At 63.3% G+C, this 12,646-nt stretch overlaps 1 protein-coding gene across 1 annotated transcript; it reads left to right on the top strand.

The window, feature by feature from the left end:
• Nucleotides 1-6,396: 6,396 nt before the first annotated feature.
• Nucleotides 6,397-10,974, top strand: SCNN1D (sodium channel epithelial 1 subunit delta). Its single transcript, XM_088022867.1, has 13 exons — nucleotides 6,397-6,450; nucleotides 6,524-6,894; nucleotides 7,430-7,637; nucleotides 7,747-7,937; nucleotides 8,106-8,194; nucleotides 8,294-8,457; nucleotides 8,583-8,681; nucleotides 9,119-9,236; nucleotides 9,374-9,452; nucleotides 9,536-9,593; nucleotides 9,765-9,829; nucleotides 9,960-10,035; nucleotides 10,140-10,974. The coding sequence occupies exons 1-13, from the start codon at nucleotides 6,397-6,399 to the stop codon at nucleotides 10,440-10,442; spliced, it is 1,875 nt and encodes a 624-aa protein (XP_087878993.1). The 3' UTR covers nucleotides 10,443-10,974.
• The last annotated feature ends 1,672 nt before the right edge of the window (nucleotides 10,975-12,646 follow it).

The raw sequence follows: 12,646 nt of genomic DNA, 5'->3' as shown, positions 1-12,646 counted from the left end.
CGCTCGGGCCCCTGAGGGTTACGCCCTGATTGGCCCTGTCTGGCCACCAGTGAGGCGCGGGGACCGGGAGCCCTGCGAGAACCTGTGCCAGGTGGGGTCTGCTGTGGGCAAGGCTGTCCAGCCCCTGCCCGTGGGGGAGAGCCGGCCTCATAAAAATAGTTCCACTGTTTCCCCAACCGAATTTTCCACCCAGCCCATGAATAGGGTCATTATGCAACAGTGGACACTGCACTGAGGCTTGCTTTCTGCTCCCACGGTCCCCTCCCTGGCCTAGGGGAGGGGGAGGCAGAGCTGGCCACCCGGCCATGGGAGTATGCCTGAAGCAGGCAGGTGGGGATGCTGTTCCAAGGGCCAGTGTCCGTGGAAAGGACCCTGGCTGCGGAGGCCTGGAGCTGGTCCTCTCCACCTCCTCAAGTCTGCCACGAGGGAAGGCTTGGAGGGACATGATGACACACAGGAGGTCGTAAAGTTGGTGTTTGAATGTAGGGTGGGCGGGGCAGCTGAGCAAGCCAGCATACTGACCCTGGAGAGAAAATCCAGGACGGGGCCAAGTGGGGGGGCCTGGAGTGTCCCCTCATAGGTTATGTCAGGGGAAATGATGCGTATCAACTATGAGGCAGGTGGTGGTCGTCAGTCCAGACAGATCTGGAAAGGCCATTGCTGTGTTGGACGGTCTGGCTCTGTGGGACAGAGCTAGGGTTCCAAACCCTTCACCATGCCCCTGACTGCCTCTTCACAGGTCAACGAGGTGACTGATCACATGACCATTGACAGTGGACACCGAGCAAAGACAGGTCCCACTGTGGCCACTGGCGGAAGACAGGCACCATGCTTACCCTTGAGTCTGGCCCACCCAGGGCATCTCAGGCAGGATCTGAGCAGCCCCAGGCCCTGGGCGGAACCCAGAAGGAGTGCTCATCATCCCTCAGTCCGCAACCAGGCAAGTCAACCCGTGGGAATCCAGCCTGCTTCTGCCTCCTACCACATCACCCATCCCTGGCCTGCCTTCCTTCTGGGGAGGCTGTTAGTTTCCAGAGCTCAGCCGCCTGCTGCCACACTCAGGATAGTGCCTTCACTCCTCCACCTTCTCCGGGGGCTCTGCCATCCCCACACGGGGCGGGCCCGGCTGTTTTTAGCACATGGAAAGTTATGTAAGGGAGGCCACTCCAGGGCACCTGGGGTTCAAGCCCAGGTGTGTCTGACACACACCCACACACACCTGCAGAGCCCAGGCAGTGACAGTGTGGGGCTGGGGCCTCGGGCAGGTAGAGGCCCTCTCCTGCCTCAGTTTGTCCCTGTGTAAAATGGGGGTGCCGACTCATGTGGGAGCATCTTGATGGGAAGACTCAGCTCAGAACCCCTCAGCATCAGCCCCCAACCTCCTGATCACCAAGCACCGCTGAGTCACACCTAAGGGAGAAGAAGGTGCCCAAGACAGATGTGGCCGGCAGGTCCTGCCAAGACCCTCACCCTACTAGCCCCACATAGGCTGCCTTCCAGGTCAGCAAGGCCCAAGCTGCCCAGCCCTTTGGCCATAGAGGTGATGGCCTCAGCAGTCGAGACAGGAGTGGGCAGCGAGGCTGGCAGCAAATGACAACTGAGACCTTCTCTAACCCCAAAGCCACCCTTTTGGAGCAGAAGCTGGAGCTAACCCTTTCTGCCAGACTTCCTTCCCACCCCTCCCACCGCTGCCAGTGGCCGGGCTGCGGGAAGAGGGTGGCTGTCTTCTCTCCTGAGCATCTTGGGTTGGGGCGGGGGGGGGGGGCCCATGGCTCTGTGTCGGAAGAGCTACCAGAAAACCAAGAAGGTTAGAATCAAGAAAACATCCCCCTTACCAGTTGCTGCTACCCCCTCCTCAGGGCAGGACTTGAAGGCCTCAGTCACATCTGACTGGGAGGGACCGCCTGGCCAGGGCTCAAGAGAGGGTACCAAAGAGCCAGCCTGGAGGTGACCAGGCAGGAAGTGTGCACACACCCCACCCCTTCCAGTGGGAGACACCTGGCCAGACCCTGAGCCCCACCCACCCCAGCTGGCTGGAGGCACCTCAGGGAGTCCCCTCTGTGCTCACTGGAGCTGCTGCTTAACCCTGTGGTCAGTGTTTGGAGGCAGGGAGAGGTTCCACATTTGCACCAAGAAGGCCCCTCACCCTCCTGGAAGCAGGTGGGCCAGCCTCCAGGCCCAGGGAGGGTGACCCCCACCTGCCACATCCACCAGGAATCCGGTACATATGCAGAGCCCACGGGCTCAGACTTCGCTTCTGTCACACCAGAGTCCCCTAGGACCATCTCTAAGCTGCCCCTGAGGGGGAGGCCACCCACAGGTGAATAAGCTGAGCCCGGGGGCCCCATGAAACACCAGGCACCAACAGTCTCCAGGACAGCCCCAGCCTGGAAGGGGATGCCTTGGCACCCCTAGGCCCAGCCTCGTGAAGGCTCCCACTCAAAGTCCCGAAGAGGGGTTGTACTCAGCAGGTTGGGGCCAGCCATCCTACTGTCCTTCTGGGGAGAGGGTGGAAGACGTCGGACCACCCACCTGTCTCTTCTCTGAGGCGTCCCCACATTCCTTCACTGCAGCTCTTGAGGAGTGACCACCTGGGCCTACGCGGTGCCAGGAGCTGGGGTCACCCTGTCCTGCCCTAGCCTGCTCCTCCCGGGGCCAGTGAGGCCTGGGGAGGCAGGGGAAGGGATGCACCCGGAAGGGAGGAGGGGGCTGCCAGCCTCAGTGCCACTGGATACGGTCTCTCTGTCCTGCTGAGGCAGCCAGAGACCTCTCTGCCCTCCCAGAAGTGGGCTCTCGGGGGTGACCTCCTCCCCTCCCCACTGGTCGCTGATCCTTGGCCCAGGCACCTTATGCTGGCCCCTCGGCAGTTCTCAAGCTGTTTCCCCAGGAGGAGGGAAGGGAGGTTTGTGGCTTCTGCCTGGACGATCTGTGACTCGAGCCCCTCGTCATCACAGGCATGCCTCTGCCCCCGGCCAGGGCTCCCTCTCCCACAGGAAGGTGGGGGCTCCTGTTCCCTGTAAGCTGCCCTTGGCTGGCGAGGACTCTGGCCAGACCTGAGCTCCCCAAGCTTGGGGTCTCCAGGTCCCTCCTTCCTGGCAGCTCCCTTCTTCAACCTCCTGAGCAGGGAGCCACAGGTCACTCCTGTTCTCATTACCCAGAGCGCCCGGGACCCTCCTCTGACTGCTCACAGGCCTCCCCCAGGACAGTGTGCCCCCCTATCCCACAGAGGAAAATTGCTCAGTGGCAGAGGGCCTGAGACACCCCAGGCCTGTGCTGAGTCTGGAGGGTCTGATGTGGGGCTCAGGGAGGGAGTAGCCACACCAGTGATATCAGCTGGCCCCACCCCTGAGCCTTGAGCAGGAAGAGGAAACTAAGGCCCATTTTGCACTTGAGCTAATGGACTCCGAGAGGTTGATTTGGGCAAGGTCACATGATAAGTGACAGAGCCATGATGCGCATCCACACCCAGGTGAGCCCAGGGCCTGTTCTTCCCCAGGCATATGACTTCCTCCTCCCAGACATCACCAGTGACCATTCTGCCTCCTTCCAAAGCCACAGGCGGATGACCTCACCCCTCCTCAGAGCCAAGGCCCCACCAGCAGGGCCTGTTGGAAGTGAGGCTCCCTCCCTCATCCCAGTCCAGGCCCTCTGCACTGATTTGGGGTGGGGTGTCAGAACCCTAGAGCTTGCCCCAGGGGGTGGGGGGGCAGTAGGACCTGAGCCACACCCTCAAACCTGGGACCAGGCTGAGGGTCTGCTTATTAGGGAGCGTGAGACCTCCGAGTCATCCTGGGGACATGCTGGATCCCTCCCTGGGGCCAGAGGTGGTGGGTCATCCTGGGACGGGGGTGAACTGGGTGTCCTGCCTTCAGCCACACTGAGGCCAAGGACTTCAACCCCCAAGACGGTGTGATCCGGACCCTGAGTGTGCTGTGTGTTCTTAGCATGTGCTGTGTGGTCTTAGCACATATGTGACCAAGACATGGGTGTGTCATCTTTGTGAGCGGGGTGTTGTCTTAGTATGTGGTGTGGTCAGCGGTGGCCTTCGTGTCTGCTGGGAAGAGTGAACTGTGGGCCACAGGGCGCCAGGTGTCATCTCCACAGCCAGGCCGAGTTGTTCCCACGGTCCAAGCCTGTCCCAGTGGCTGGCCCTACACACCTGGGTTCTGGGAGCGGAGGCCCCTGACCGGCGTCTCTTGGTCACAAACACCTGTGGTCAGCGCTGACTGCGTGAGCCAGGCAGGCATCCCTCGCCGGCCTGTCGGAAGGAGAGCAGGCAGAGAGGCGAGTGGCCAGGGCACACTGCTGGGGGAAGGCAGAGCTGGTGTCTGACCCAAGAGAGATCTGAGCTTCGGGAGGTGGGGGAGCAGAGGGTCTGCTCGGCAAGAGGCCACTGAGCCGTGCAAGGGGGTCTCAGCCAACGCAGGCCTCTCCTCTCACTGTAGGAACCAGGAACCCCTCATCCCCAGGGCTCTGGGCAAGAAAATCTCACCCAGGGGCAGGACCCCCATCCCTGCCCTCATGGCTTCCCCTTCCGGATCCAGCGTGGGTGTGTCTGCCCCTGCCAGCTGGGCCCCGCCCGGCCTCATCCCACGCCCAGCCAGCCTGTTATAAACAGGAGGCTGCCTGGCCAGTGTCAGGCCACATCCCACTTTGTCTTGTCACCTGCTAGAGCTACCATCGCTGAGGCCACCCACCACGGGAGAATGGAGGCACCTGCGGAAGGAGGCTCCAGCTTCCAGGTACCAGAGGGCACCTGATGTGGGCTTCCTTTCCCATGCTGGGGGGCAAAGAGGGAAGGTCATCTCTCGGGGTCTCTCGAACCCGAAGTGGAGGGAGTTGTGTCCCACACGTGACCTTGGGCACAAAGGGCGAGAGAAGAGGGTCACGCGGTCCCCACTGACTGAGGGCTTGGTGTGTGTGACAGGAATACATGGGTGGCATGCACCCCTGCTTCTGCTGTGTCTGACGTGAGGCACCTCGGATCCCTCAGTGCGTCTGGGGCCCTCTCTCCCAGGTGTCTGGACCCTGCCCTTCCCTCAGGAGGCCCTGGAGGCTCTCAGTGGTCCTCAAGATCCCCATCTCCAGGGCGTCCCTTTTCCTACCCTGGTAGCCCCAGCCGGGGCAGGAGGGGGCTGGTTTGGGCTACACGTCTGGAGGAGGGTAAACATGGTTACTGGAGTCAGAAAGAACCTTCTGGAACCCCTTTTGGCTAACCTAGAACACACAGCCGAGGCCTGTTTCACCGTGAAGGCCCAGTGTGATCCTAGTGGACACACGTGTGGGCAGAGCTCTGTGCAATGTGAGACCCAACATGAGCACCCCATGCTGGTACCCGCTCTTGACCAGGCAAGTGGGAGGCCCACCCCAGACCTGAAGCCGGGAAGGAAGGCCAACCCACCCTCACCTTGTACCTGTGGCCCCACGCCGCTGGCTTGGCTGCTCCAACACAGTTTCCCAGAGCACGTGGGGGCCGCCTGCTCAGGTGTACCAGGCTGGGCATGTGCTGGCTGAGATGCAGCAGGGGCGCAGATGCACCCCCTGGCTCAGCCCCCTCCCCAGGCTCCTCAGGAGGGGGCCAGAGCTCAGGAGGCCCCGCCTGGGGTGCAGGAAGGCCCAGTGATTCAGACCAAGAGGCAGGCGGTGTGGGAAGTCCCCCGGAAGCCTGTGCAGTGACTGCACATGTATTCGGGGCGAGCAGGCGTGGCCTAGTCAGGGTCCCATGTCCCTGTGCTGGAGGGACTGGGGGTCTGGGGGCCCTGGGTCTGTGGCTCTACTTCTCTAGGGCCCTCAGGTCCCCACCACTGGCTAGCCCACTGGCCCCCTGCCCACTTTTCCTGAAGCCTAAGGTCTACAAACAGGGCTTCCCTGGGGACAAGCTCAGTGGATGACGCCTCACCGGGCACCCGGAGCACTGAACAATCCTCAGGCCTGACCCTTGGCCCAGACGTGGCCGGAGCAGCCTGGTTCCATCAGTCCCAATCAGACGTGGCCATGCTAGCCACTAAGGGTTGGTAGAGACCACTGAGGCCCAGAGTCTAGTGTTAGTAGGGCCCCTAGACCTTCAACATTGGCTTGAGGCCCAAGGACACCATACAGTCCCCACCCCAAGCAGGTCACCCACCTGGCCTGCCCTTCCCTACAGTCCCCTGCCCCACTTGAGTGAACAGTAAGCCTGTGTGCAAACAGTACCAGGCAGGGCTTGGACACCATATTCTTTGCTGTCCCTGTCCCCACCAGCAGACCCAGCTCTGGCTGCAGTAAGACTCGCGTGCAGAGGCTGCCCAGTGCCCGGCCCGGTGTGGTGCAGGGTGGCTGCAGGGCCGGTCCCAAGCCCCCGATAGGGCCTCTTTTGAGCATCAGCGGGCTGGGCGGTGCCATTGGTGGCCGGGGGACATGACCGTCCCTGGAGTTCCCAGGGACAGAGAATGGCAGTCCTACCAGCCCAAGGTGAGGAGGCCCGAGTGGGAGTCAGACCAGGCAGCAGGCGGAGGCCACACTGCAGCTTGCTCCTTGGCCGCAGGTAGGAGCCACGGCCCATGCAACCAGTGGTTCCCCAGTGTTTTGTGAGGCCCAGCGGCCCCTGCCACCACTGCTGGAGGGCAGGCGGAGAGAGAGGCTGGTGGAGCTACACACCTCCTTCAGGGAGCTGTTCACCTTCTTCTGCGCCAACGCCACCATCCATGGGGCCATCCGCCTCGTCTGCTCCAGCCAGAACGGCCTCAAGACGGCATCCTGGGGGCTGCTGCTGGTGGGCGCCCTGGGGGTGTTCTACTGGCAGTTCGGGCTCCTCTTAGCACGGTACTGGCGCTACCCAGTCATCATGACAGTGTCCGTGCACTCGGAGCTGCGGCTCTTCCCAGCCGTCACTCTGTGCGACATGAACCCACACAGGTGAGTGGTGCTGCCTCCCCACCTGCGCAGCCTGTGGGCACCTCCCCAGTGTGGTCGTTGACGGCCCCACCCCACTGCACCCCTGCACCCAGTCAGGAGCTCTGAGACCTCTGCTCTGGACAGTGGTGGTGGGGAGGGTGTTCAGGGACCAGGAAGAGCCAGCTGGAGCTTGGTGTGGTCGGTGCCACCCAGACTCCAGGTGCTGGGCAGCCTGGGAAGGGTGAGGGGAGGCGGGAGGGAGCTTTCCAGAAGGGCAGCCTGCAGCTAGGCTTCAGGTGGGGGGCAGGGGGGCAGGAGAAGGGAGCAGGGCAGCGTTCCAGGTGGGGAGGCAGCAGGAGCAAAGACAGAAGGAGCTGTGGCCAAGTCAGGAGGCCGGTGGAGTCCACACGGGGTGCGGGGGGGCTTCTAGGCTTGCCTGGCTGATCTTTGGGATCAGCACCACGGGGGTAGGCACTACTCTCCCCAGCAATACCTGGGGACTGATGTGGGGGCTCTGACTGAACTCACCCCTCTCCCTCGCCCTGCCACCCTCCAGGCCACGCTCAGCTCGCTACCATCTGCAGGTACTCGATGAGTTTGCCCGGGAGAATATCCACTCTCTCTACAAATTCAACTTCAGTGAGAACAGGGACGTCCTCTTTGCTGATGACCGGCTCCCACAGCCTGCCTTCTACCTGGACCGTGGGATCCGCCTAGAGAGGCTGAGCCAACCAGGTGGCCAGAACAAAGTGGGTTTCCGACTGGTGAGTGTCCCTAGTCCTGCAAGGTCCTGGCACACTGCCACCCTGCAGGGCCCTGAGTTGGGCGTGGACGGACGAGGAGGCCATGCTGAACTGGCCCCGCTCCCCTCAGTGTAACAGCACAGGGGGAGACTGCTTCTACCGGGCCTTCTCGTCAGCCGTGACAGCCGTCCGGCAGTGGTACCGCTTCCACTACGTGAACATCTTGGCCCTGATGCCCCCCGCCCGCGAGGACAGCCACCACAGCCACGGAGGCCACTTTGTCTTCTCCTGCCGATTCGATGGCCAGGACTGCCAGGCCCGGTGAGAGGGGGCAGGGCAGCGGGCTGCTTCCCCCGCTGCGGGCATGGGTGCCACCCCTGGGGTCCGGCTGGCTGCACACCACTTCGCCCAGCGATAAGGCAGACCACAGTCCCTCAGGCCTCGCACGACGGGGTCATGGGCTGCTATGAGTGTGGCTCCTGGTTCCAGGCACTTCCAAACATCCCACCACCCCAGCTATGGTAGCTGTTACACCTTCAGTGGCGTCTCAGCTGCGCAGCACCCAGGCATCACCCATGGTGAGTGCCAGCCCCAGGCTGAGTGGGGCAGGGGGCACCCAGGCTGAGTGGGGCAGGGGGCATCCAGGCCAGCCTGGCCTCACCCCCTTCCTCGCCCAGGGATCAGCCTGGTTCTCAGGGCTGGGCAGCAGGACCACCTCCCTCTACTGTCCACGGAGGCTGGCATCAAGGTCATGATTCATGGGCATGACCACACGCCCTTCCTGGAGCACCAGGGCTTCAGCATCCGGCCGGGCACCGAGACCACCATTGGCATCCGAGAGGTGGGTGGGCCCCTGGGAGCCAGGGCAGAGGAGGGGCCCCAGGCCTCCCACTCTCCACGTCCCTACCCAACTCCGGGGCCTCGAGGGCAGGGGCAGTGGAACTGAAGCACGCCCCCTCCCCTCAGGACGAGGTGCACCGGCTAGGGGGCCCCTACAGCCACTGCACCAAGGGTGCGGAGGGCGTGGATGTGCAGCTGTTGTACAACGCCTCGTATACCCTGCAGGTGAGCATGCGGCCGTGGGGGGAGAAAGGGAGCATCTCAGTGGGGCCGGGGAGGCCAGGAGAGAGGTGGTCAGGGAAGGGAGATCTGGAGTCTGCGGTGGGCCCCGGGAGAGGGAGGCCAGGGGAGGTTTGGGGCAGGGCCCGGGGGAGGTGGAGGCCAGCGGAGAGGGCAGCCGAGAGAGAGAGAGAGAGAGAGGGAGAGAGAGGGAGAGAGAGGGAGAGGCAGTCCCTCCTGGGGGGCAGGAATGGAGGAGGCCAGGGGAGTGGTTTCAGGAGGGGGCCCAGGGGAAGGGGTGGCCAAGGGGGAGGGGAGTGGGGGAGGGTGCTGGGAGGGCAGGTGCACTGCTGAGACGAAGGTGAACCAGGCCCTCTTGCAGGCCCTGGGGGAGGGACGTCCGGCTCCAGGACCTTCAGCTCGTGTCCCTGGCTGTCCCCCAGGCCTGCCTTGTGTCCTGCTTTCAGCAGCTAATGGTGGAGACCTGCTCCTGCGGCTACTACCTCTACCCCCTGCCGTCAGGGGCCGAGTACTGCAGCTACGCCAGGCACCAGGCCTGGGGTGAGACCCGCCCCCCGCCCCCCACCCGCAGCCACTGGGGTGGAGTGCAGCCAGGCGCTGTCAGCCTGCAACCTCTTCTCCGCCCCAGATCGAGCCCAGGGGGTTCCTCTGTGACACACAAACCACCCCCCCACCAGGTCACTGCTTCTACCGCCTCTACAGGGACCTGGGGACCCACCGGCTTCCCTGTACCTCACGCTGCCCCAGGCCCTGCAGGTGAGTGGCACGTGTGGGGGCTCGGGGTCGGGGTTACCGCCACAGCACCCCAGCAGGAGTGTAAGGGGGTCTGTCTCTCCCAGGGAGTCTTCCTACAAGCTCTCTGCCGGGACTTCCAGATGGCCTTCCTCCAAGTCAGCCGTGAGTGCCCCGAAGGGGTGGGTAAGGGGCAGGCAAGCAGGTGGGTCTCAGAGGTCGCAAAGGCTCACCCTAGACCAGCTGTGCCCTGCGGTCCCTGCCCTTAACACCGGCCGCGCAGCGCCCTGAGGGCTGCAAGAAGCTGCGGCCCCAGTGAGCCTTTTCTGTGCACAGGACTGGATCCTGGCCGTGCTGGGCAAGCGACGCCACAGGAGCCTGAGCCAGAGCCCAGCCCTCAGGTGGGTCCACTCCCCCTCCAGAGGCCACATCCTGGCCTCTTCCTCTGCCAACCTTGTCCTCAGTACCCCGAATTAGGACCCTGCCATGCGGGCCCAGGGCCCAGCCCCTTACACCTCTGCCTTGCCCCAGGAGCAACGTGGCCAAGGTGAACATCTTCTACCAGGAGCTCAACTACCGTACGGTGGACGAGACGCCCGTTTACTCGGTGAGCCAGCCGGGAGCCAGGAGCTGTGGTGGGGGCAGGAGCGGCGGTTGGCCAGCCTGGGGTGCAGCCCTGTGCACCTGCTCACCGCCCACTGGGGCCTGCAGGTGCCCCAGCTGCTTTCAGCCACGGGCAGCCTCTGGAGCCTGTGGTTCGGCTCATCGGTTCTCTCTGTGCTGGAGCTGCTGGAGCTGCTGCTCGACGCCATAGCCCTCACGCTCCTACGGGGCTGCCGCTGGCTCCGCGGAGCTCGGGGGTCCCAGCCAGGGGCAGCCACAGTGGCATCCCACGCCAAGCCAGAAGCCAACCAGTTGCCCGCTGACCACAGGGATGACATTAATCATCTGGGGGGCCCTGCTGGCCTCATCTCCCACGATGCTTCCAGGAGCTCTGGCAGGAGTCTTTGCTGAAGAGTTAGGCCAAGTGAGGGGCCCAGCCTCCCTGCACCTGAGCCAGCCAGACTTGTTCTGATCCTGAGGGATATGGCAGTGGTGGGCTCTCCCAGCTGCCCAGGGTAAACCGAACCAGCCCCACAGAGCCACCCCAGCCAGCCAAGCCAAACCCAGGGCCCAGGAAGCAGCACTGGGGTCTGCAGGTAGGCACCAGGGTGCCCAGCCACCTGCCCAGTGGCGGCCTCACTCAGGCACCAGGGCAGGGGGGAGGGGAGTGAGTGTCCCTACCACTCTAGATTCCCAAGTCTAGTCTGTGCGTAGCTGTGAGTGTGTGTGCATGCAAGGGGGGAGGGGGCCTCCACATGGGAGTGTGCCCGTGTTTGGCCAGTGTCGTATAAATGCATGTACGTTTCTAAGTGTGTTAACCTACTTGTCTACACCTGTGTGCAGGTGTGTGTAGGCGTCTGGTGGAGCCTTCCTCAGCTCGGGGCAGGTGGGAAGAAGGGTCAGGCCAGACCAAGGCACTTGGTGACCTTGGGCTGCTTTGTAATAAAACTAGCGATTCCACCTGGTGGCTACAGTGTGTGTGCCTCCCCAGTTACCCTTCCCACGTAAGCGGAAAGCCCCAGGCTGAACCTCCACACTCCTTGGAGCCACAAACACACTGTGGGGGCTGGGGGACGGGAGGACACAGTGCCCACGGCCAGCTTGCAGGGTCAGGGCTTGCCCAGGAGATGGGACCAGCCCCAGACCACCCTCCCTGGTTAGCATCCACCCCTACTACTCCAAGGGCACAGTCCAGGCCAGAGAAAGGCAGAGGGGCGAGGGACTGGGGGCTAGAGGGGTATAGGGAGTCAGTTTCCATCAAAGACACCCCAGGGCCCCCAGCCCGCCCCAGCATGCAGGGGCTGGGTTCTGGCTTACTGCATCCTTTTGGGGCACCGGTGCTACCCCACTCAGGGCCACCCCTCAGGGAAGGCAAAGGACCCAGAGACACCCCCTCCCCAGCTGCGAGAGAGGAGTAAGGCGGGGGAGCCAACGACCAGGCAGGAGTGCAAGCAGCAGTTTATTAACCGTGGTCTGGGGCAGGGGGCGGGTCCTGCCAGCCCCAGGCCCTGATGCAGGTAGTGGGATGGGAGGCAGGGGCGGAGCTCAAGCAGGGAGAAAGGAGGGAGTTAATTCTGCTCTTTAGGGGTCACAGCCAACAGGCAAGGGAGTTGGGGGGCTCAGTCAGCACCCACCTTGCCGCCCATGGAGCCTCCCTGGATAGCTTTTGCATAGTGGCCAGCCAACTGGCCTTGGCCAGACCAAGGACGTAAGTTGGGGAGAGGCCCAGCCACTGCCCCGGGGCTCCAGGAAAGGGGACTGCAGAATGAACGCCTTGGTGGGCCCTGGGGAGTGAGCTGAGGGACGCATGGACCCGTCCAAGGGCCCAGCCAGAGGGGTGAGGCCGGCGAGGGGCAGGGCACACCTGCAGGAGCCCCCCCAGCAGAGCCAGGTGTGTCAAGGTGGTCCTCAAGAGTCCACAGAGAAAAGACGAAAGACAAAGTGAGAAAGAGGTCGTAGAAAATCTGCTCAGTCTGTGACAAAGAATGTCGGATGCAGGGGTGGAAAGTGCCAAAGTCCTTTATGCACCGGCTCGGGGCCAAGTGCCTCTGGAGGAGGCAGGGACAGGTTTCTGGCCGCCCAGCACTGGGGCCCGCGTGGCCAGCCACATGGCTTTGGGACGCCTGCATCCAGCCAGGGCTGAGGCCCCAGGCCGCAGCCCGCCCCCCAGCACCCGAGAAGCCCAGCCTGGATGCCGGTCACTAAGTGAGGTACACGGGTTGATTCCCTGGATGGGCTGCCCCTTCTGCCCTCAAAAGGTGCTGGTGGCCAGCCACCAGCCCCAGGGCCTAGCAGAGGAGCTCTGGGGGTGTGTAGGAGGGACCCAACTAGCAGGTCAGTGTTCTACGGCAGTAAAGGTGGGGGCACGAGGTGACACAGGCCCTGAAGGCAGAGAGGACAGAAGTGACACAGGTCCTAGGATGGACGGAGGGGCACAAGGTGACACTGGGCCTTCAGAGTGGTTTGTGACATGAGCAACCCAGGTGCCCAAGAAAGGGGTCACCTGAAGACACGGGGTCCCCAGGTGTGGTAAGGGGCACCAGATGACGCAGCACCTCCCAGGGGGAAATGTGGGGCTTCTTAAGACTCAGTGCTGGGGTCTCTCCCAGCCCCAA

The sequence above is a fragment of the Eumetopias jubatus genome, unplaced genomic scaffold, assembly GCF_037043125.1.
Source record: "Eumetopias jubatus isolate StellerSeaLion01/CBP00866 unplaced genomic scaffold, mEumJub1_p1.0 scaffold_4, whole genome shotgun sequence".
Taxonomy (NCBI): Eukaryota; Metazoa; Chordata; class Mammalia; order Carnivora; family Otariidae; genus Eumetopias; species Eumetopias jubatus.
This window is presented reverse-complemented; position numbering and strand designations above follow the sequence as displayed.